At 58.2% G+C, this 22,145-nt stretch overlaps 6 protein-coding genes across 6 annotated transcripts; 5 read left to right on the forward strand and 1 right to left on the reverse strand.

Moving 5' to 3' along the window:
* Positions 1–2,770: 2,770 nt before the first annotated feature.
* CH63R_07247 (uncharacterized protein) lies at positions 2,771–4,247 on the forward strand (the record flags this gene model as incomplete). The annotated part of the gene is made up of 2 exons (XM_018302222.1): positions 2,771–3,452; positions 3,607–4,247. The coding sequence occupies 2 exons, from the start codon at positions 2,771–2,773 to the stop codon at positions 4,245–4,247; spliced, it is 1,323 nt and encodes a 440-aa protein (XP_018157000.1).
* A 582-nt stretch (positions 4,248–4,829) lies between these two features.
* CH63R_07248 (uncharacterized protein) lies at positions 4,830–7,903 on the reverse strand (the record flags this gene model as incomplete). Its single annotated transcript, XM_018302223.1, has 2 exons — positions 4,830–7,245; positions 7,707–7,903. 2 exons carry the CDS (start codon positions 7,901–7,903, stop codon positions 4,830–4,832), a joined length of 2,613 nt encoding a protein of 870 aa, XP_018157001.1.
* A 4,334-nt stretch (positions 7,904–12,237) lies between these two features.
* On the forward strand, positions 12,238–13,631 carry CH63R_07249 (Ribosomal assembly complex component; the record flags this gene model as incomplete). Its single annotated transcript, XM_018302224.1, has 2 exons — positions 12,238–12,573; positions 12,642–13,631. 2 exons carry the CDS (start codon positions 12,238–12,240, stop codon positions 13,629–13,631), a joined length of 1,326 nt encoding a protein of 441 aa, XP_018157002.1.
* A 777-nt stretch (positions 13,632–14,408) lies between these two features.
* Positions 14,409–16,567, forward strand: CH63R_07250 (Pro-kumamolisin; the record flags this gene model as incomplete). The annotated part of the gene is made up of 3 exons (XM_018302225.1): positions 14,409–16,158; positions 16,236–16,437; positions 16,519–16,567. The coding sequence occupies 3 exons, from the start codon at positions 14,409–14,411 to the stop codon at positions 16,565–16,567; spliced, it is 2,001 nt and encodes a 666-aa protein (XP_018157003.1).
* Positions 16,568–17,330: 763 nt separating this feature from the next.
* On the forward strand, positions 17,331–18,144 carry CH63R_07251 (Complex 1 protein; the record flags this gene model as incomplete). Its single annotated transcript, XM_018302226.1, has 5 exons — positions 17,331–17,387; positions 17,530–17,760; positions 17,900–17,962; positions 18,019–18,068; positions 18,135–18,144. 5 exons carry the CDS (start codon positions 17,331–17,333, stop codon positions 18,142–18,144), a joined length of 411 nt encoding a protein of 136 aa, XP_018157004.1.
* A 997-nt stretch (positions 18,145–19,141) lies between these two features.
* CH63R_07252 (Lyr family protein) lies at positions 19,142–21,948 on the forward strand (the record flags this gene model as incomplete). The annotated part of the gene is made up of 3 exons (XM_018302227.1): positions 19,142–19,153; positions 19,254–20,045; positions 20,107–21,948. 3 exons carry the CDS (start codon positions 19,142–19,144, stop codon positions 21,946–21,948), a joined length of 2,646 nt encoding a protein of 881 aa, XP_018157005.1.
* Between the last annotated feature and the right edge of the window lie 197 nt (positions 21,949–22,145).

The following is a 22,145-nucleotide window of genomic DNA, read 5'->3' on the forward strand; positions in this document are numbered from 1 at the left end:
TCCAGCGGGAACGGGAACGTTGTGTTCTGTTCCGGGGGAGCCTTGAGTCTGGTCATGAGTCTGGTCGGGGAGCAGTTGTCGTCGTCCGCACCGCATGTGGCTGAAGAAAGTGGATCACATTGGTTTCCCGATGCGGTAATTCTTTGGGGGTGGCCAAGACGTTTGGAGCGGTTCTTTCAGTAGGAGTGGAATCTTGGGAGCCTGGGACGTGTTGGGCCGGTGGCATGTAAATGAACGGGATGAGAGGGCCTTGCGGCCCTGCGACGGTTGCCTCATGACGACAACCATCCCCTACTGATGTTGAGTCCTTGTTTGGCTCTGCTTCGGCATCTTTGCGAATCTATCTGTTGGGGTTTGTATTTTTGGTTCACACACACAAGACATATACATACACACTCTCTCGTCCGACGATAACAAAACAGAGTTCACTGCTGGGGGAGCACTTCGCGATGAGGCATCGAGGTTCACCTGGTCTCCCTACCATATCACACCAACCCACCGCTCGGAGTCATTTTCGGACAGTCACACCGCCGCCTTCTTATCGCCACAGGGTCGGGTTCATCTGGGGCCGCGGGCACAAACGCGCGAGGTGGTGGTGGGTGTTCATGCCATGTGTCTGCGCGAACCGCCCGTCGCTCAAAAGTCTAAACGTCTCACAGTCTGTTTCGCGTTGTGTAATTTGCACAAGTGAGCGAGACCTGACTCGGAACCAAGTAGACCCTTGAGATATCAATGACAGCTGGATATAGGCTACCTCAACATCCACTATCTACTATCTGATCTAGATTGTCTATTGCTCTTACACAACAATTAACACGCCGATCAGGCGACTATCAACGGACTTGTTGGCATAGCTCTTGTTGTAAACCACTTTTGGATCAGTTATGAGCCGAGGGAGAGTTGATGAATCTACTGTATCCGATTCTAAAGCCTCACATTGTGACGTAGAGTGAGAGGTCCCTGCTATTGAGTTCCCACGTGGTAGACTCTCTGTTGATGTCGGTCGTCAGTGGCTTCCAGCCCTTGACAAATTACCACAGACTGACCACGGGGAGGAGGTCCTCGGACTGTTCTGCTTAGACGGCACAAAGGTCATTGTACATGGCCGAAGGGTTGCGTTGTTCTTTCCAGCCCTGCGTCTGGCGTTCGCAACCATCGCCCAGGAAGTGAGACGAGAGACCGGACATCGTAACGCTCCTCGCTCGTATTTCCTTTCTCTCAATTGTGAATCCTATGGCTATCTCGGCGTAACCATCGGTGTCTGCTATAGTGGCAGCCGTAGTCCCTTTATCAGCATGTGCTTCTTCTGGGAGAGGTTCCATTCCACGATCGACCAGGGCATCATGGTCGTAAGTCCAACATCTCCGGCTGTAGAGCCGGCGAACGTCGCCGGGCACACATGAGAAAACAGACGCCGCAACATCAACGCCAACTCCCAGCGCGCCTGCTCGAACCCCACAGGCCCATCCCGTACGAGGCGCGCATCATGCACGAAGACGGCGACCCCAGCTGGCTGTGCCAGTATAAGCTAGCCTTTTCTCCGCTGTCTTGCTCTTCCTAGGTTATCTATAGCTGACCACAAGCACATGAGCGTCCGTGGTAATCTGATACTTGATAACAAACTACGGATATGGCAGACGGGTAGGCGCTTCCCCTTTCTTCCAACGTTGCCCCAACAACTACTACAACGTGTATGCGTACTAGTGCGATCGTGGGAATGTCGGCTTTGGGAGCCTGGCCCCTGACTCGAAGCTGTGCTTCTAGTCGCCAAACATGGGGTGATCACTGAATATGGACAGCACGGTTGGCTTCATCCAGTTCATCGATAAGTCGTGAAGAAAGGACAATTACCAAGAAGGTATGAGTTCCGAGCGTAGCCCGCCGAGCGAAAACCCAAACCTGACTGAACACAACAATTTGTCACCAGTCTCATATGGATGTGAACTTCGTTGCACACTAAAACACGGTAATATTATAACGTCTTCAATGGACGTCGTTGGTGTTCCCAGCGAAAAATTAAGAAAATAGTCAACGCCGTGCGCTTTCTGACTGGCCGAATGTTATTCCAAGGGCTCCGAGTAGTAGGTGTCTTCCCCATGGTTCCACTCAACCGTCTGCCGCCTGAACGATTTCCCCCACCCCGGCGGCGGGCGGCATCGGCAAGACCGGAGACTAGGGCGTGACGGTACTGAGCCCTACGTCGACGGCGTCGTCTAGCGCAGCGCGGGTGGATGGATGAAGGTAGCGTCGGGGGGTGGGGGGTGTGGGAGCGCCACTTCCACAACGGCCTCAAAGCTTGGCTCTCCAACTTCACATGCGTGAGCGCAAACCGCAATCCGCAACCGCCTTGGAGGCTAGCCGCAATGGCCGTTGGAAACCGACGTGAAGGTGGAGGGGGGAGGGCAGAAGGGCGTGGGGGAGAGGAAGGTCAGCATGCCAACAGGACACAACCCTGCCCCGAGGTCATCCGGGCTCGTCTCTTCCGCTTGGGTGTCTTTCTTTGGTTGTCGGAGGAGAGACTCGAACGCGTTGGAGTTCCTCTGTCGCTGCCAACGAACCAACCTTGGAACTTGTCCACCTCGTGACAGCGGCCTCGAGGGAAGCCCAGCCACGTCATCGGCGGGCGAGGCCGACGAGCCTCGTCTGCTAAAGACTGCCCCCTCTGTCGAATCTGCCATCCGTGAGACAGACAAAAAGATCACCGCCAGCGACGACCAGCCGCGCGCTCCAAAAGCAAAGCTCATACCTGAAACGGTCCCCCCGATCCGAGATGCCTTTCCCGCTCCTCTCGAAGGAGCCGATACCCGGCCTATCGCTCTCGGCGGCAGGGCTCGTCGCCCTCGCGGACCTCCACACGGTCGCGAACCGCACCGCGCTCAAGGGGACGTCGTCCTGGTTGGACGCCCTCGTCCTCGCACCGGGCCTGCACTACCAACAGGCGGCCGACGGCGTCGCGGGGGACAGCGGCGGCGGCGGCGGCGGCGGCGGTGTTGCTGCGGCGACGTTCGGGACCGGCGGGACCGGCGGGAACGGGAGCGCCGCCGGCATCTTCGGCACACAAGCGCTCCCCGGCGGCAGACGGAGGGACGTCAGGGTAACGAACCCGGGGCTGCTGCTCTTCCTCTCGAGGCTGGGCGTGCGGGAAGAGGAGACCGAGAAGAAGAAGAGGGGGAGGAGGAGGAGGGGTAGCAAGCAGGCCGAAGGGGGCGAGGCCGAGGAGGCGTTTGGTATCCGTGCCGTGTGTGGGGCCGGATGCGGAGCAGGGGCCGGCGAGAAAAAGAAGAAGATCATCACGCTCGACGTCGGAACGCTCGGCGACCGAAGGCGGAGACGGGGCCGGGTTTTCGCTCACGACGCGGGCTGGGAGTTCGAGCGGGGGAGCCACCTGCTCTACCTCGCGAGCCCGGCGCTTACCCTCGCGGCGTTGACGATTGTGGTGTTGCTGGGCGACTGTGAGTTTGGGTTTCTCTCTACCACCTTTAAACCCGCCCCGAATCATTCCCATCTCATTCTCTTATTCATCCGTCAGTCGGTTTACCGCTCTGTCCCAGGCCGAACGTCCAAGACGCAGAAAGAGAGACTAACGCTAGACGTCGTCAACCCCAGGGTGGGCTCTCGCGTCGATCCTGGCCCTCATCACCTCCCGCCTCCTCAACATCTACATCATCAAGCAACGCACCTCTCCCCCTCCGGCATATCCGCCGCCGTTCCCTGCAGAAGCAGCAGCAGCAGCAGCGACGACGACGAGAACAACCCCGTCCTCCTCCCCTCCCCCCAAACTCGCCGAGTACATCATCCCGCTCGCCCCGACCCTCAAAATCCGCTTGCGCGGCCCGGAACTCGCCCTCGCCGCCCTCACCACCGACGCCCCGATGCGGCCCAAGACCACCGCGCAGAACTACCTCGAGGCCGCGGCCAAGCTGGCCGTGTACACGGTCGCCGTCCTCGGCGGCAACGTCTCGCAGGCCGGGAACCTCGTGCTCCTGGTGCTGCTGCTGGGCAGCGCGGGCCTGCTGGGGCTGAGCAACGGGTTCGTCAGGGGCGTCGGCGCGAGCGGGGGCCGCGTCGTCGCGAGGGTGCGGGACGGGGAGGTGGCGGTGGCGGTGGCGGACGGGACGGCACGCGGTGGACGAGAGGGCGAGGGGGAAGACGAGGAGAGGGCGGTCGATAGCGCGGACTGGGATGTGCAGGTGGGAAGGGTGATTCGGGATCCGTACCCTTTCGAGGAGGGCGTGGAGTATTCGTAGGTGGTGTAAGGGTGTTCGTTCGTCCGTCAGCATACCGGGGAGTTTGGACTGGGTTTACATCCGAACAAGCGGTCATAGCATTGAATACGGAGGGATACATAGACACCATGAGGAGTGATGAGGAGCAATCCTGGATCTGTTTCGTGGTACACTTCTGCTGGCAATATACGAGACCGTTTTCAAAATAGGACGAGCACAGCACCAACAACATCAAGAACAAAGCAAAGGAGCAGGGGTTTCCAGACAAGCCCGGCTATTACATGACAATGACGAAGTGCTTCTTGCTTTTCCTCCCATCTAGACATTAAATTCGGGTTACACCAAAAATAAGTTGGCCATGTTAATTTTTGATCGCCCCTGCTACTCCGTGCTGCCGGCATAGAAAAAACGGAAAATCCAATAAAAATAAAGAAGGGGTATATGTACCTAAATATCGCCCGCTCTCCCCTTCTCGTGAGTCTCCCTATACATAACTTATACAAAGTAAACAACGCTTGTATGCGAAAACACGGGAAAACAAACAAGTACAAAAACATACACTAGAGTGGACATGGTAACAAGAAAAGAATCCTGAAGATGGTCTTACAGAGACCGGTCATTCGTCGGCGACTCCTCGCAGCACTTGACGATCTCGCAAAGAGACCGCATCACAAGGGGGTCCACGTCGTTGATCGGCTCCCCTGCGATGGGGCCCTCGCTGCCCTCGACACGCAGCGTCGTGACGAGCCGCGCTATGCAGCGGTGCAGCCCGTGCTGGAGATCCCGCAGCGGAATGTCGGACGCCGGCGGCGGCGGCGCGGCAGTGAGAGGCGTGGTAGGCACAGACGGTGGCGGTGCCGCAAAGGTGGACTGCCAGGAGGACGCGCGCAGGCCGAGGAACATGCTGGACCGCTTCCGCAGCGGCTTCGGCGTGGTGGTTTCCTGGCACCCCTGCAGGCCGAGCAGGGTAGCGGCCTTCTTGGGGATGGGATCCTCCGTGCTGGCGGGACTTCCCGGCGTGGGCGGCCTTCCGGCACCGCCGGTAGGTGGGTTGTGGACCATGGGCGCGAGGTAGTTGTACGCGACAATGTGTGCGTACAGGGCATCGCAAAGGTAATCTGAGCCGTGGGGGAAGATGCTTCGGATACGGGACCACTGGGGCGGAGTGAGAGTCAAAGTCGACGGTTGCATGGTGGAGGGGAGGTCGAGGTTCGAGGAGGAGCCGCGGGAGCAGCAGCGGCGGCCGCCGTTGGCGAGATTCGACGTCCGGCGGGAGGAGAACCAGCGCCAACGTTTGGGCGAGGTCGGCGGCGTGTCCGGTCGGAGGGCCTCGAGGGGCGGTTGGCGGACTTTGCGGGAGTAGCTGCGGATCGTCTCGATGGAGAGGCTGGAGCAGAGGAGCATGGTCTCGGGGAAACAGGTCACAGAGACACGGAGGGATTCCATCACGTTGGGGGGCAGGGGAATGCGGCGGCTTTGGTCGTCGGACGGGGGCGGAGGGATGTCGATTGGGTCCTCGAGCCAGGTGTAGGAGGTGCTCAGGGACGAGGTCGGGCGGGACCTGGCTTGGGCCTGAGAGCGAGGACGAGGCGTCGGGGTAACTATCCGTGAGGCGCTGGAGCGGGATGCCGGGCGTGGTGTCACAAGCAAGGGGGGAGCGAGGCCTGCGGACAAGCCTGGGGGCTGCTCGTCCTGCGCGTCGAGGTAGCGGAACCACGGCTCGAGTTCCTCCTTGAGGTCGGAAATGACGGAGCTGCGATTCGTCCCTTGCACAGCGACGGGGTCGGGGACATTGGTCGACGAAGCGTGCGACCGCGATCGAGATCGAGAAGTGATGGCCTTCCGAGCGTCGTCTGTGAAAGAGACGCGATGCTTCAGGGACGAAATACGTGTGGGGACGGCCATGTCGAGTGAGGTGAGTGAATGGAGCGAGTGGATCGAATGACGGTTTTGCTCCTTGGCAGCCGCCGTCATCGGGTCCGAATACATACTCCGGGCCCGGCTGGCGGGCCGCGTGTAGCCTTCAAACGGGTTGGACAGCCGGCGGGTGGTGGCTGCGGCGTTGGCGCTCTTGGCCCGTCGCGGAGAGGATTCGTTAATGGACCGGTCTCCTAGGCGGGACAAAGGCCGCGCCGGCTTGACGGGCGTGGTGACGGGGGACTGCGCCAGACTTTTGCCGAGTTCGGGATAGTCGACGGGGGCGTCGGGCTCAAAGTCCATCCAGCTGTCGAAACTGCCTTCATACTCACCGCCGAATGACACGACGCGTTTTTGCGAGGATGCGGCTGTCGCGGGCTGGCTCGAGGCGGATATGGTGGTGCCGGCCGTCATGACGGACTGCTGGCGGATGTGCGGTGACTCGGCGGCGTCATCGTCGTCGTGGTCGTCGCCGTCGACGTCGTTGCCGGTCATGCTGAAGGAGTCGCCGCTCGAGCTTGAGGCGTTGTCCGAGATGTCATGCTCGCTCGCCCCGCTGCCGGAGCTCTTCTCGTCAATGGCACCCAGGGGTTGGAACTGCGGCACGGCATTCGGGTGGCATGTTGCGCCGAGGACTGTCGGGGGCTCGGCGGTGCTCTGCCAGTCGTCTTCGTCGGACGCGAGGGCGGGCGGGGGTGCGCCGGCCGTCATGTTCTTGGCGGCGAAGATAAGACTGGAGAACTCAAGGTCCTGAGCGAGCAACTCCGGCAGGTTGCAGTCCATGGTCGGTTCCGTGGCTTCGGCCATGGCGCCGGTTCGGATGCATAAATGCCCGGCTGCTTCTGTCTGCGGCGGCAGGGATAGATGCTGCTGCTGCTGCTGATGGAGGTTGTGGTGGCGGTAGTAGTAGTAGTGGTGGCGGCGAGGTTTAAACTGGGTTCGCGGCAACGACGAGGACGGGACAGGATGGCAGGTGATCGGCGGCAGACTGAAGCTGGAGCCGGAGCCGGAGCCGGAGCCGGAACTGTGACTGGAGCTGCGACGAGATCTAGAGCTGGAGCTGTAGCTGGAGCTGGAGCTAGAGCTGGAGTTGGAGCCGGAACTGTTGGAGGGGAGGGAAAGGTCAGCAGCGGCAAGAGGGTTTTCATGCTCCAAAACGGAACGTCTTCGCCCCAGGACCGGCGGAACTGAGATGCTTTAAAGCTACTGTAAGTTGGGAGAGACATGTTCCTTGCAGGGAGGGCCTCGAGCGTGTGTGGGGCAGGGAAGGGAGCTGGAACATCTAACACGAACATGGGGTGCAGGGCCACATTGGTTGATGTCCATGCCATTGGGCGAATCTCTTTGAGAAAAGGGGAGAAGTACAGGGCAAGGGGGTAGGGGGGGAGAGGGGGAGGCATTGGAGGGTGTGCGTTGCTTTGAGAGAGAGCTTCGCTCATTGCTCACTCATCCTTGGAAATGTCCCAGGGTTGTGGGCTATGGGCTGCGGACTGTGGGTAGCTAGCTGGCAGGGAAGGGGATGGGGGAGGAGGTCCAACGACTGGCTAACCTATTCGTACGTACGGATATAGCATGCTCCAGTGCGAATGAACACCCGAGTTGCCCATGTCTGTGGGTAATGAGTGGAGGAGGACGGAGCAGTAGGGCAGAGTAGGAAGCTTGCTAGGGGCGAGGGACGGCGCCGTGCGTTGTGCAACTGCGTTGTGCTCGGGTCCGGGATTCACAACGGAGACAACAGACAGACTTCTCGGGGATGCCATGACGGGTGGGGGTGTGGATGATGAGATGAGGAGAGAGGGAGAGGAGCGCTTCCGTCTCGAGGGTTGAGGTGGTGACGCCGAAGAGTGACGGAGAAACGAGAAAAAAATAAAAAGAAAAGAAAAAAAAGATTGCTTCAGAGAAGATTGCTCGGCCTCAAGGAAAAGCTGCGTATGCCGTGACACCTCAAAGAAACACCACCACCAACAAAACACCTGGCTTGCTTCACCTTCTCAGACATTAGAGGAGCTGTGACCGATTGGAATGTTGGGCGCTCATTGTTCGTCTGTCCTGTTTGCCCTTGCGTCGTCTGTACTCTCCAGTAAACAGACAGTACGGATGCGTCGCGTCAAGTCAAGCCGGTCCCATCGCTTCGGCCTTTCTTTTCTTTTTCCCTCCTGCAGTTCCAGAGTCTGTGAGGCAGGCTCGCGAGTGAGCCTGTCCAGCGGGACTCCGGAGCTCGCGGGATGGGGTGAGGAGGAGGGCGCCGCTGGCCAGGTCAGGGGCGGTACGAATAGTGTACAACCAGTTGGCCGTCGGACGTTGAGAGGAGAGGAAATCCTCATTTGCAGGCGTCTGACTCCCCGGTTTTCGGTCCACATCAAGCAGACGAGTCGGGAGAGAAAGAGAGAAAGAAGCAATGAGGTGGGTTCTCCTTTGCACATCTGCTCTGCATGCAGCATGACGGCACTTCGCTGCCAGAACGTCCGCAAAAGAAACAACGACATTATTCGCCAGGTAGCTCGTCTTGGTGGGCTTTCATCAAAATATGCTCGGCTCTCCTAAACCGGCCTGAACCTAGTGAGCGTTCATGACACATGGCCGTGTCCACCAGGACATGTACGATGGAGGCTTAAACGGTTGTGAGATGAACAATCGAAAAGATTTATCGCCCAGTTTCCGCAAAGAGAGCAAGTCGTCGGGTCCGTGGGACGTTGCAGTGGTATGGACCCTTCCTTGATGTAGGGATAGGGACGGATGAACGACACCAGAAATCTCGCTCGGCAGTAATCCAAGGGGTTCGCGAGAACAGACTTTGGCCACCGAGTAATTGCAGAGTACAGAGTACCAAGTGAACCGACGACCAACGTGGCGGATCGGATCCATGTCCCCAGTGACTGACCCATCACCTATTCCGCATTAGTGCAGCCGCCTCAGGGCGGCGGCCGAGCCGAGGCGTGCGTCTGTGTTGCTGCAGGCGGTAGCCCCCATCCAGCTGCATCTCGCATCTCGCATGCCGCATGCCGCAAGCCGCCAGCCGCAAGCGCAGGCCGTGGTAGCTACGAGCGTCGCAGATACAGCGGAGTGTAATGCAAACCGTAGCACAAGCGGCCCTGACATCTTTGTAAGGAGTGGCCATCAAGTCTGTCCTATCCACCATTGTCAATTTGGGCCGAGATTGTCGTCGAGCACCAGGGGTGGGTGGTTCACGCATTGGCGAGTCCCCCCCCTCCTCCGACGGTGGCAGTTCTCCGTCTCGGCACTCTTTGCTCGGGGTAGGGGGGTTTGTCTGTCTATGTGTGCTCGTATGTGTGTTTGCGTGTGTGTGTGTGTGTGTGTGTGTTCTCTGGAAGTGAGTGTGTCCGTAATGTACAGATATTAGTGGATTCATTTATGTGTGCGTGTGGCGAGGGGTGTCTCTTGGCTCTGCTTTTTTTCTCTCTTTTTTTCCCCGTCCCCTTCCGGATTGGAAGCCCCTGCCGAGATCAACAGGAGATTGAGAGGCGGTGCAGCGCAAGTCCAAGAGGAGCTCGCCGTGTTAGGGTGATGAGAGAGAGAAGAGAAGAGGGTCCCTGGCAGGTAACGTGAGCCAAAATGGCGATCTGGGACCTGCGCCGCTTGATTGCATGCCTAGGACTCTAGGAGTTTCTGCACATCGCCAATCCGAATATCAGCGTTCCTTTTGGATTTTTTGAATCTCGGGGGCCGTCCATTCGCGCACGGGATCAGTCTGATTCTCAGTCTCTCACCCTCATGTCAATGGAGAGAAATTGAAAGGTCGCATTGCATTTCATCGGTTGCAACTGCATGTTACGAGCGTCGCGCCGCCATGAGAGTCTGCGCCATGGTGTAATCTGTCAAATTCCTTCGTCTCTCGGGCAGACAGAGGTCGAGAGCTCTTCAGAGAGCTCTTCGAAAGCGCGTAATAGCAGTGCCACAGCGATTCGCGGCCTCCACTGAGCGGCCCACGGCAAAGAACATGGGGTGTCCCTGTAAGGGCCCAGGGGACGCAAGTCAGCAAGCCGTCCCTGGGAGGAATTGAAATTGATGACAGGGACAACGGCCAAGGTAAGATGGCGACTGGCGACTGGCGACGGCGCGTCTCTGAGGATGGAACAGTCGCAACAGGGGCGCGGTGCTGGCGGTGGCTGATGGGGCACTGACATGGCGCTGACGGGTTCATGGCCTGCTTTGGTTCTTCCTCATGTGCGCATCGGAGAGTGACGGGGTTGTTTGGCCAGCTCGCTTTCCATGATATCTCACGCCTCCCTGGAGCTCCAAAAGGGCATCCGTATCCGTAGACATAGGGCATATTGAATCCTGGCCCAAGACCCGAGCAAAGGCACCGCCCGCGCGCAAGGCATGAGCGGCTGAGAAACGTGGCAGAGCTTGCCGGTCTTTAGACTGAGAAAGGGAAAGCAGTGGGCCTGATATTGGCGAGCTGCAGGTGAATTGTGATGGACCATGAATGCAAGCAAATGCCGCCGCCACGTCAGGTGGGCACGTGAGACCGGGACCTCAGAAATTGACAAGACAGCCGGCGATCTTGACGAGTGAAAAGAAATGGACAAGGGGCTTGGCGTCGGGCGTGACAGTGATACGGTATCGGATACCGTGATACGAATAGAGGCGACGGAGGTGGTTTGGAGCAGCAGGTAAGACAAGCGGGATAGGATACCGACTCGTTTGGCCGTGCTGTCGATGGCTTGCGAAGTCGATGAGGACACTCGCTTGTTGAGGGTTGTCAGACTTCAAAGCCCAAGCCCAAGCCCAAGCCCGAGCCCGAGCACGAACAGATTGGCGAGTCTAGAGACAGTTGGTGGGGCGGACGATGTGTGGATGTGCATCTTGATGGCACGAGGTGGGTAGTGCAGCGGACAGTAGAGACATGTCTTGCTCGAAAACATGGCAGAGACGGTTTGGCGATGGTGTCATTGGATGTTGGCGAAGGGAGAGCGGGCGACGCAAGGGAATCTGAGACGCAAGACTCGAGTCGATAGGTCGAGGTAGCTAGGGGGCGCGGTACCTGGTTCCTTACCTACATGAGTAGGTACTCACAGCAAATAAGGTACCTAGCGAGGAGCAACTTGTAACAGTGCCGCCGCCCTTTCTGTGGCGTCCCCCTGAGACACTTTACACACTTTGTTTGTATTTAGTTACCTAGGTACCTAAGTAGGTCGGCACCCAAGGTAGGCAGGTACGAATAGTGTGTAGGTAGGTAGTTGGGCAGGAGCTACTTTGGTAGCTCCTTCCGCATAGGCAGCCACCTCACATGGGAAACGAGGAAAGAGCGCCTCCGGCCGTAGTGGGGCCTTAACTTTTTCCCTCCGTGATCCAGGCCCCTCCAGTCCCGCCGCCGCGGCCCACCCGCTCCGTCCGTCCCCCTATCGATTAGATCGATAATGGAATTTTTTCATCGTCTTGAGCCGTGACTTTCAAGCCTTAGCCTCATTTCATCACACATCACGCATCACACATCACGCAGCACGTATCGCACCTCACTCCTCACGCCTCACGCTCACTCCAGGGTCTCCTTTCTTTCTTGCTTGATTCTGAGTCTGCTGTCTTGAAGCCACAAGCACACCGGCGGTTCATTGACGAACCCAAGAAGAAGCAACCGTCGCATAGTCCTGTCACGAGCCATTGGCCTTCAGCACACGTACATACACGCGCAAAGCACATCCCGTCCTTCGTGCTATCATAGAGAGATCGGAGTACAGCACCAAGCCACCCAAAACGTGGCCTCGAAGACTCAAAGGGTTTCGACTAGACTAATCACCGTCACCGTTATCTTGGAAACTCGTGGCTTTGATTCACCCTCCCTCCCTTCCCCTCCCCCTGGACACCCACATCTCCAGCGGCCTAGCCAACCTCGTGGCCTTCGCCATCGGAATCTATTCTCGAACACCGTCGCGAAGCCAATCGCCTGATCCACCTCCTGCCTTCATCCCTTGCTTGCCTTCTTCTCCCGCCAGAGCAAGTTAGGGTTAGAGCCGCTCTCGGACAGTCAACCGTCTTCGCGCCACCAGCGTCCTCAGTTGGGCACGCAGCTACCCTCCCTTGAGCCCATTCTTCCCGAGCCCGTCTCATCGTCACTTGCAGCTCATCTCCCGCCATGTTGTCCGAAGAGTTTTACTCGTCCATCTGCGGCCCGCCTATTGCGGCAAACACGGCCGTTTCCAAGGATGTCGGCATCTATGCCCACACGCTCAGCCCCAGCTACGCCGTCAAGTCGACGCTCAAAAAAAGTGCAGCTCCGCCCAATTGTCTGGCCGTCGGCGACTCGCACGTCTTCGCCGCCCAGCACGAGAAGTCCCAAGTCCATGTCTACTCGAGATCGCGCGGCATCCAGGAAACGACTGTCACCTTCCCCGAGCGCATCCGCAGCTTGGCGTTGATAGGCGATGTCTTGGCGTTAGGGACTTCCGAAGGCAGGCTGATGTTGTGGGAGGTAAACGTTTTCTTTCCTCTCTGGGGCGGGGACCAAAACGCAAAGTCTTGTGGCTAACGAAACGATAGACGTGCACCGGCCGCCAGCTGACCACGCCGCCCTGCCATGTCCAGGCCGTTTCGTGTTTGGCCGTCACACCCCATCACATCCTCACCGGCTCCCAAGACTCCAACATTCATGTGTGGACGCTGTCTCGTCTCCTGGAGCTAAACGCCTCCATTGACAGTGAGCCCGACCGCACCCTCTCCAACCATAGGGCTGCCATCACCTCGCTCGCCATCAGCCAGAGTGTCAACCCGGAAACCAACCTCTGCGTCTCGTCGAGCAAAGACAAGACTTGCATCATCTGGAACTATCAAACGGGTGAGGTTCTGCGCACTCTACTGTTCCCCGCGGCTCCGCTCTGCGTTTCCATGGATCCCTGCTCTCGTGCCGTTTTCGTTTCATCCGAGGACAGGTCCCTTTACCTCGTAGAGTTGCTCGGCGAGAAGCCGCTCATTGGCCCCAACAGCGCTGAATCATCTTCGACTGTTGTGCAAGTCACCTCACCAATTGGCATCGCCGACGAAGACGCTGGCCCGGCCTCGTGCTTGGCACTGAACTATGATGGCACCACAGTTTTGTCCGGCCACACCAGAGGCAAGATCTTACAATGGCAATTGACGGAGAACAGCCACCCTACAGAGTTGACTGATCTCAATGCCTCTGTAACAAACTTGGTGTTTCCGCCGCTGCTGCAAGCACCCCGATCCACAAAACCTGCTGCAGTCATTAAGCCCGCTCAGGCCGAGCGGCAGTACACTTTTACGTCTCAGCTGAACACGAGCCTCGAACAAGAGACGAGGTTTGCCAGGATGCTCAATGGCTTTGGCGTGCCCAGCGATATGCTGGAGTCGGCCGTTCTCTCGTTCCAGGAGGTTCAGGCACAACCTCCTACGGAAGAAGACGATGAGACGCAGCAGCATACCGACGAGCTGTGGGACATAATCAACGAGCAAAGGGCATTACAGAAGCTGGCTATGCAGCCGTATCTGGAAGCCAAATCGGCTCGTACCTGAGGGAGCGTTTCAGCTTTCCTGCACCCGGATTCCGGACGGCGGCTCGAGCCTTCAATTGACCTTATCCAAACAATCTTACTTCCTATTCGCTTCCCGAGCCATTTAAGCACAATCGTCGAATCGCATTTTACTCTGAGCCAAGAAAACAAAAAATCAAAAAAAGAAGACAAAGTGTGAAGCCTGATCATCCATCTCGCATGACCAGTACGAATCGGCCGTGGTCATCAATCGCCTAACACAATGGCAGGCACTTGCAGTTTCCAGAGAAGTCCGTCCCAAATATGAGACGATTGTTTAGAGGTTCCCTCGCGCCTCAAAGCTGAACCTTCGGTTATCGGCTTCTTGGTGTTCTGTGTCTCTGACATGACTTCTCCCCGGGCCCGGTCTGACAGTGACAAGACCTACTCGCACCAAGGTGTCGTTCCCCGTCTCGGGTCTTCGGGAGGTGGGAGAAACTGCACTTGTTAGAGGTGTTCCCTCCTTTGCCACAGGATCCCATGCGCTCAGGCTGCCGTTCACCAAAGTGTTCGTTTTGGGTTGTCAACCACCAGACAAGCAACCCACAGGATCGTATTGAAACCGGTTTCGCATTCGTCGTGTCTGGAGCTGGTCCCTAGCGTCAGTGGAGGGGTTTCGTCATGACTGGACGGCAGCTGGTGTACTTTGAATATCAACAAATAGCCAGCCTCGTCGCTCGGTTCCTCTGGCGTAGGTTCAACTGGACGTGTGAGTTGAGGAAGAAGAAGTTCAACCACGACAACGACAGGAGAAGACACGATGAAGCCAAGCGCCGTTGCCACCCTACTCACCGCCCTTGCGGCAGTGGCCTTTGCAAACCCGGTGACACGGTCGCACAAGCACGTCGTGCACGAGGAGCGGCACCCCGCGAGAAGCGAATGGGCCAAGAACCACCGATTGCACACCATGGCCAGGTTGCCTGTTCGAATCGGTCTTGCCCAGTCGAACCTTCACCGCGCAAACGAGTTCATGAACGACGTGGCGCATCCAGACTCCCCCAACTACGGCAGGCATTGGACTCATGATGAAATCATCAACATGTTTGCCCCGAGGCAAGAGTCCATCGCCCTCGTCATGCAGTGGCTCGAGAGTGAGGGGATCCAGAGAAGCCGCGTTAAGCTCTCCAAAGGGCGCAACTGGGTGCAGTTCAACGGCACCGTCGGCGAGGTCGAACGGCTCTTGAAGACCGAGTATCACGTCTACAAGCATGATCAAGGGCACATGCACATTGCCTGCGATAAGTACCACGTTCCGGAGCACTTGGTTGAGCACATCGACATGATCACCCCGTCGGTCCACTTCGACCAGCGCATCGGTGCGCAAAGGAAAAACACTCAACACGATCTCGAAGAGCATCACGTCGAGGAGTTAAAGAAGCGCCAACTGAAGAAGAGGGCGTTCCTTGCGGAACAAGGGGCTGTTGCTGTTACCGCTACCGGCGGCAAGTCCGCCGCCATCCAAGGTTCTCCCGACAGCGGCTTTGGACCGAAGCAGGGCGCAGTCGTCATGAATGCCCTCATGAATCTGGAGCAGTGTGATGCCATGATCACCCCGGACTGTCTGCGTGCGCTCTACGCCACGCCTCCTGGATCGTTGAAGTCGTCTAATAACACACTCGGCATCGTCGAGTACACACCGCAGGCCTTCCTCCAGGCGGATTTGGACATGTACTTCAACGAGTTCGAACCTCGCCTCAAGGGCGCCACTCCCATTGTCAGTCTGGTAGGCAACGCCGTGGTGCAAACCCAGAACCAGAGTTTCCGTTTCAACGGCGAGTCCGCGCTCGACCTACAATTCGCCATGGCCTTGATCTTCCCCCAGCAGACAACGCTCTATCAAGTCGGCGACCTAAACCAAGGGGCCAGCTTCAACAACTTCCTCGATGCCATCGACGGCAGCTACTGCACCTTCCAGGGTGGCGGCTCCAAGGACCCCAACATTGACGGGCAATACGGCACCAAGGTCTGCGGGTCGGCGCCACTGGTCAACGTAATCTCCACGAGCTACGGCTTCAACGAGGCGGATCTCGGCCGCAAGTACGTCGAACGCCAGTGCGCCGAGTACATGAAGCTCGGCCTCCAGGGCGTCACGGTCCTGTACTCGTCTGGTGACTCGGGCGTCGCCGGCAACGGCCAGCAGTGTATAGACACTCAGACCGGCGCCTACAACGAGGGCAAGACGGGCATCTTCAACCCATCGTTCCCTGGAGGCTGCCCGTGGGTCACGTCCGTCGGCGCCACGCAGGTCTTGGAGGGCTCGACCGTCCACACTCCCGAGAGCGCGTGCCAGAAGGCAATCTTCTCGGGCGGGGGCTTCTCCAACATCTTCGCGGTTCCCGACTACCAGAAGAAGATGATGGATGAGTACTACGCCACGAACGCGCCGCCCTACGGCGCGGACCGCTACAACAATTCCAGGACCGTACGCGGGTTCCCTGACATTTCGGCCAACGGCGCCAACTACGTGACGGCCGTCAACGGAAAGTTTTCCTTGTCCTTTGGCACTTCTGGTAAGTCTGTCCAAGCCGAAGCCGCTCCTGCTCCTGCTCTCCCCTCCGCATAGGCAGTATATTGACACCCGCTACAGCTTCCGCGCCCGTCGTCGGCTCCATCATCAACTTGATCAACGAGAAGCGCATCGAGGCGGGCAAGAAGCCAGTCGGCTTCGTCAACCCGACGCTCTACGCGCACCCGGAGATCCTCAACGACGTGACCAACGGCGACAACCCAGGCTGCGGTACCAAGGGCTTCTCCGCGGTGCAAGGGTGGGATCCCGTTACGGGCATGGGGTGCGTAACCCTTTCTTTCTCTCTTTCTTTCCTTTCGCACTTGACGGACCGCATGACCAAGTGACTAACACTCGTCGCCAGCACACCTAATTATCCCGAGATGGAGAAGCTGTTCATGAGCTTGCCTTGATTTGCCGATAATTATGGTGAGACTGCGTGTGAGGCACAAGGACAGGCACTATACATATTTGTTCAAAGTACACATACTGTTACGACGCGGTTGCAGCACTCAACTGGACTGCGCAGGCCGGCCAGCTGGCAAAGTCAGATACCTGGGGTGGGATGAGGGCTAGCAGTTGTAGATAATTAAAGCATTAATAGAAGTACCTACATCACGGGATTGGCATTGAAAGTATTAGAAACCATTGTGCCATGAGAGGTTACGCAGAGGCTAGCTCCTTGTCCAACCATTACACAACACTAAAAATGTAAGAGACCTCGATGCGAGGCACCAGGGAAGACTCCCCGTGGATCATGGCATCTTCGCATTGAACGCCCGGATCCAGACTCTAATTGACGCTGCCTCCGATATATCCGAAATCCATTAATGTCCACTGAAGTCCCCCTCGTAATTCGGGCGACGTGAGTGGTTCACCCGGCATGCCTAGGTTGAAAGGCTCCCTAAATGTCCGAAAGGTGACAAAAATTGGAGGTACAGGATCGGCTCCGGCACCCGGATTAGCAAAAATGCCGTGCGCCGAGTCGCTGTTTCCCGCTGCGCTAAACGCCGAGGGGCGTTTGCATCATAGGTAGGTAGGTACCTAGTTAGGTGCCGCCTCTTCTCTGCACCCTCCGAAATTATTCCTATCCGGCCAGCAGCAACTCGACTCCCTCGACCAGCGAAATTTACCGCCACCACGCGAACAACCTTCAGCGAGATTAAAGCGCATACGATGGCGACGGCGATACAGGCTCTCAAGGGCGATGCGCCGCAGCAGGTGCGGTCTCTGGTACGTCTGGCGAAAATTCCGCGGCGCCTTCTTTCCCCGGTGAACGATGCATGATGCACGATGTCATTTTTGTCGCCTCCCCACACTCTCGTCACCCGCTCCAGCAATGAGTCCTTGGTGAGAAGAGGGGCGCGGTGTGAAGAGTATGAGAAGGGAAGGAGATGGTCATCAGATCGCTAACGAGGACACCCTCCCCGGGCGTGCGCAGTACCGCCAGCTCCTGAAGACGGGCGACCAGTTCGCGGCCTACAACTTCCGCGAGTACGCTAAGCGCCGGACGAGGGACGCCTTCCGCGAGAACAAGGACGTCGAGGACCCGCGGCGGGTGCAGGAGCTGATCCAGAAGGGGTTGAACGACCTCCAGAGCCTGAAGGTTGGTTAATATTTTTGCTCCGCAGCTCTCGTCCCGTACATCATCCTTATCGGGCCCGTTGGGGCAGCCCTACGGTGTTTGTCTGGCAAGACGCTGGGGGAGCAAACGTTGAAGGGTCGGGGCTAACGTTCGTGCGCAGAGGCAAACGGTCGTCAGCCAGTTCTTCCAATTCGACCGACTAGTGGTCGAGGGCGGTGCCGCGGTAGGTCTATCCCGACAATCTAGAGGAGTGTGATAATGGTGCTGACGGGCGAGTAGGGCAAGCAGAAGGGCGACAAGGGTGACGTCGTCAGGCAAAAGGACCAAGGGTACGTCTTTCCGCGTCTTTCTCGGCGTCCGGCCGCTTCGTGTCACAGTGCTGACAAACTACACAGCTGGGACTAAGTGCAAATGAAAAACAAAATCCGTCAGAAATGCCGTCTTAATATCACGCCGAGTCGAGTCAAACCGATAATCGGACGTATGTGTACTATATATCATGTGAGAGGAGGGTCAAAAGTGTACATCACCAGCATGCTGTGCGGAACCACGAAGAAGGGGGGGCGGGCGAAACGCCGAATTACTGACGATATCAAAACGGGAGGGGGCGGAGGGGATTCCCGAATGCAAAAAGCCTCCACTCCGGAATTGTCCTTTATTTTATTTCTCGATCAGGGCTTCTTGGAGCATATAGACATGGCAATGGAGTTTCTACGAGTGCTGGGCCTTGATTATTAGCTTGAGACTCCCGAGTGTTGTGGTTCCGTGATGATGGTGCTTGTATGTAGACACTCGAGATGGGTACATGTGGTTCAAAACACATGGGATACCTTTGGACAGGATAATATACAAAATCCACGCCAGGCGATAATGGACGCGCACAACGAAAGATCCATGAGTCCGCCAAACTCGTATTATCCTCGCGGCGGTTGGCCAGGACAACAGGGCCCTAAGGAGACACTACCGTATCCATCCATGGCAGCCACATTGATTGTAGACCAAGCGCTCACCAAACTTGACCGACATCGAGTCACGTGTCGTGTCCCGTGACACTAACGCCGCTGTGGTGTGTCGAGTCGCGACAAGGCTGGGTCTCCAGGTGGAGCCAATCCCGGGGCATTCTGGCTGTAGCTCAGCTGGTCCATCGACGAAACACACTCTAAAGCGCCGCGCGTGTCGCATTGCCTACATTCAATTGACAACGCGAATCGTCTGTCTTCTTTCTCCTCTTAATCGCGACTTCCTCGAGCCGGCACAGATACCCCTCAGCTCTTGTGACCAAGAAAGCCAAGCGCGACATTGTCAAGTTCACTCAACCCTTGTCGCGTGGCTCGACTTGCTTGGGCCTTTGGCTACTGTTGGATACCATTGGTGATTATATACAGCTCTTTTAGTGTTAAAAATGGCGCCGGGTGTAAGTTTCCTCTCGAGCAGAATTGCGCGCCTGAGCTACGGACCATAAACCATGGTTCGCGACGCAGGGCAGCAGGGTCTAACGCGTGGATGACCTATAGACTCGACGCGCGAACCGCAGCGGGTACACCGAACACGATGACTTTGAGGGCCTTCCCGTGCGCCAATGGCGTCACGAGTGGGTGAATATCGAGCCGCCCGCGCCCGCCGAGACGACGCAAAAGAACGACATCTGGGACGTCGAGCTCCCATGGGGCATGCCCAAAGACGCAGGCCTTCTGCCCCAACACAGCCAGGACTTGCTGCGTGCGGCGAGATCAGGGGTTCTTTATAAGAGACCCGCGCCCACGGAGGATGAAGAGGCCGACGCCGACGCCGTGGCAGAGAAGCCGGACAAGAAGGAGGACGATGCCGACCCCAAGGGTTTTCAGGTCAAGCTGTGGAAGCAGATCAACCGCAACTCGGAGGGCTCCCCCGTCTCGCACCTCGCAAAGCGCCGGAAGGGCACGGTCACAATATCATCCAAGACGGTCAGTAGCTTTACGCCCGGCGCGACGGTGACCAAGGCAACCGTACGGAGGGTGGACGCCGCTGGCAACCCGTACACGCAGGAGATCACGCTGCAGGAGGGTCAGGCGGTTGAGGGCGAAATCATCTCGACGACCATCGTACCGGCCGCGGCTGTCGACCCCGCGCAAGCACCGCCCCAGCGCGTGCGACGGCCGCCGCCCCCCAAGAAGAAGAATAAGCCCGGTCCGGGCCGCGGGCGCAAGAAGAAGGTCCTGCCTTTGCCTGCGCCGGCACCGGGCGCACCGGGCGCACCGGGCGCGGTGCCCCCAGCAGAAGGCGTTCCCGTGGCACCCAAGGTTGAAGGGGCCGAAGGAACAGACACAGTAAGTTAACAATGAGGATCGACGGCTGAACTCCGTGTCTCGTAACTAACCCGAGTCACAGCCTGTCAAGCAAGAGCGTGAGGACTCCAACAACCCCGACAGCGAGATGGCCGACAACGACGACGATGAGGGTGATGACGACGGCGACGAGGGCGACGACGATGGGGACGAGGAACAGCGTGATGGCGAGAACACTGACAGCCAAGACCAGGAGATGGCTGACGCATCTCCTTCCGTGCCCACGCCGGCACTCGACGCCTCGACCGAACTGACCGACCCCGAATCCCCCGTGCCGAAGCGGGCCGCGCCACCTGTAAACCCTGTTAATCTCGTTCCTCCTCCGGCCATGCATCTGGCAAACTCGTCGCCCAAAGGCAGCCCTCTCAAAAACGTCGTTCTGCCGTCCCCGACAGAGCCATCCCCGCAATTCTCCCTTGTTGCGGAAGCCTTGGCTCCCAAGGTTGAGTCGAAGGATGAGTCGAAGGCTGAGCCGCGGAGTGGGCCGCAGAGTGAGCCGCAGGATGAGCCGCAGGGAGAGCCTCAGGGCGAGCCTCAGTCGATAGATGTGCCCATGACAGATGGACCAGAATCTCCTTCGCAAGCACCCACCGAACCGTTCAACGCGAATGTTGACCAGCTCTCCACTATCGACACCACGACGGAAGCTGCCCAAGATGCGTCGGCGTCTCTCCCTCCCGCCGAAAAGGTCGGGGACATCGTTTCGCCTATGGCGGAGACCAGGTCCACCTTCTCGCTGGCAACAACGGCCGAGACGGAGGTTTCGGGTACCAGACTAGAAAGTGGAGACCAGACGATGGCTTCGAATGAGGCGCCACCGGATGCTATGGTGCTGGATATCCCTGATGCACCTGAAGCATCTCAGGCCCCTGACGTTCCTGAGGTTCCGGAAGTCCTCTCGACCTCAGAAGCAGCGCCTGCCGAGGAACTATTGGCTCCTGTCGTTGAAGATGTCACGGAAAAGAAGGAAACGAGCCCTCCGCTCCCGACAACGAGCATTGAAGAGCCTCCGGCGCCCGAGGCGGAATCCGGCGCTCCGGTAGTCGAGGAGATGCCGCTCGCGCCACCTGTGACGGAGCAGCCTGCAGAGGTAGTCCAGTCCCCTGCGAAGTCTCCGGCCAAGTCGCCTGTAGCCATCTTGGAACCGCCGGCTCCTGTTGAGCCCCCTGTGGTGGAGCCTGCCGATTTTGCGCCCGAGATTCCAGTGGATGTGCCTGTCGAGGCACAAGTTGATGTGCCCATGGAGTCGCCGGCGGCACCCATCGATGCACCTGTCGAGGCATCCGTCGAGGCACCCGTTGAAGCACCCATCGAGACACCCATTGAAGCACCCATCGAGACACCCATCGAAGCACCTGTCGAGGCGCCGATTGACGTTACTGTCGAAACTTCGGCCGAACCCATCGTTGCCGAGTCTGAAGCAAACCGGCCGCCGCCTGTCGAAGTCCCTGTGGTGCCCGAGGACGACGGCCCGGACCTGCTCGCCGGCTTGGAGACGGAGCTGGATCGCCAAGCCGAGATAAGCAAGTCCCCGCTTCCCGAGCCTCCCGCCGCTCCGCATCCGGAACCAGCAGAACTGCCTGAGATCGCGAATCCTGTGCCGTTGCCGGAAGTCCCGCCGATCGAGTCGGAGGAGCCGAAGCAGGAGAAAATCGATGAGCGGAACGAGGAGCAAAACGGGGAGCAGAAGGCGACACCTGAACCCGCTACGGCTGCCGAGCATCCCGAACCGGTTTCTGCCTCCGCGGCTCTCGAGGCAGTAGACCCGACGCCGCCGCCGGCTGCCGAGGCTCCCCCAAACACGGAAACGGCGCCCAAGGACGAGGAGGAGGAAAGGAGCGCGGGAACAGCGACCGATGCACCCGCGCCCGCGGCTGACGCCTAGTTGACGGGGTTTCGTGGCGCGTTTTACCGAGGAGCCTACTCGTTTGATGGTGTTGGGTTTTGTTTGGGTGTTTGAAAGCGTATGGTGACAGGGGAGGTGGGGGGTTCCTAGGAGGAAAAAGTGTGTTTACGTGTATGGAGTACTGTTAAGAGTATGTGATACTGCGCAAGAGGAATGTCCGCCGTTGAAGGTGATCG

Source organism: Colletotrichum higginsianum, chromosome 5 (genome assembly GCF_001672515.1).
Source record: "Colletotrichum higginsianum IMI 349063 chromosome 5, whole genome shotgun sequence".
NCBI lineage: Eukaryota > Fungi > Ascomycota > Sordariomycetes > Glomerellales > Glomerellaceae > Colletotrichum > Colletotrichum higginsianum.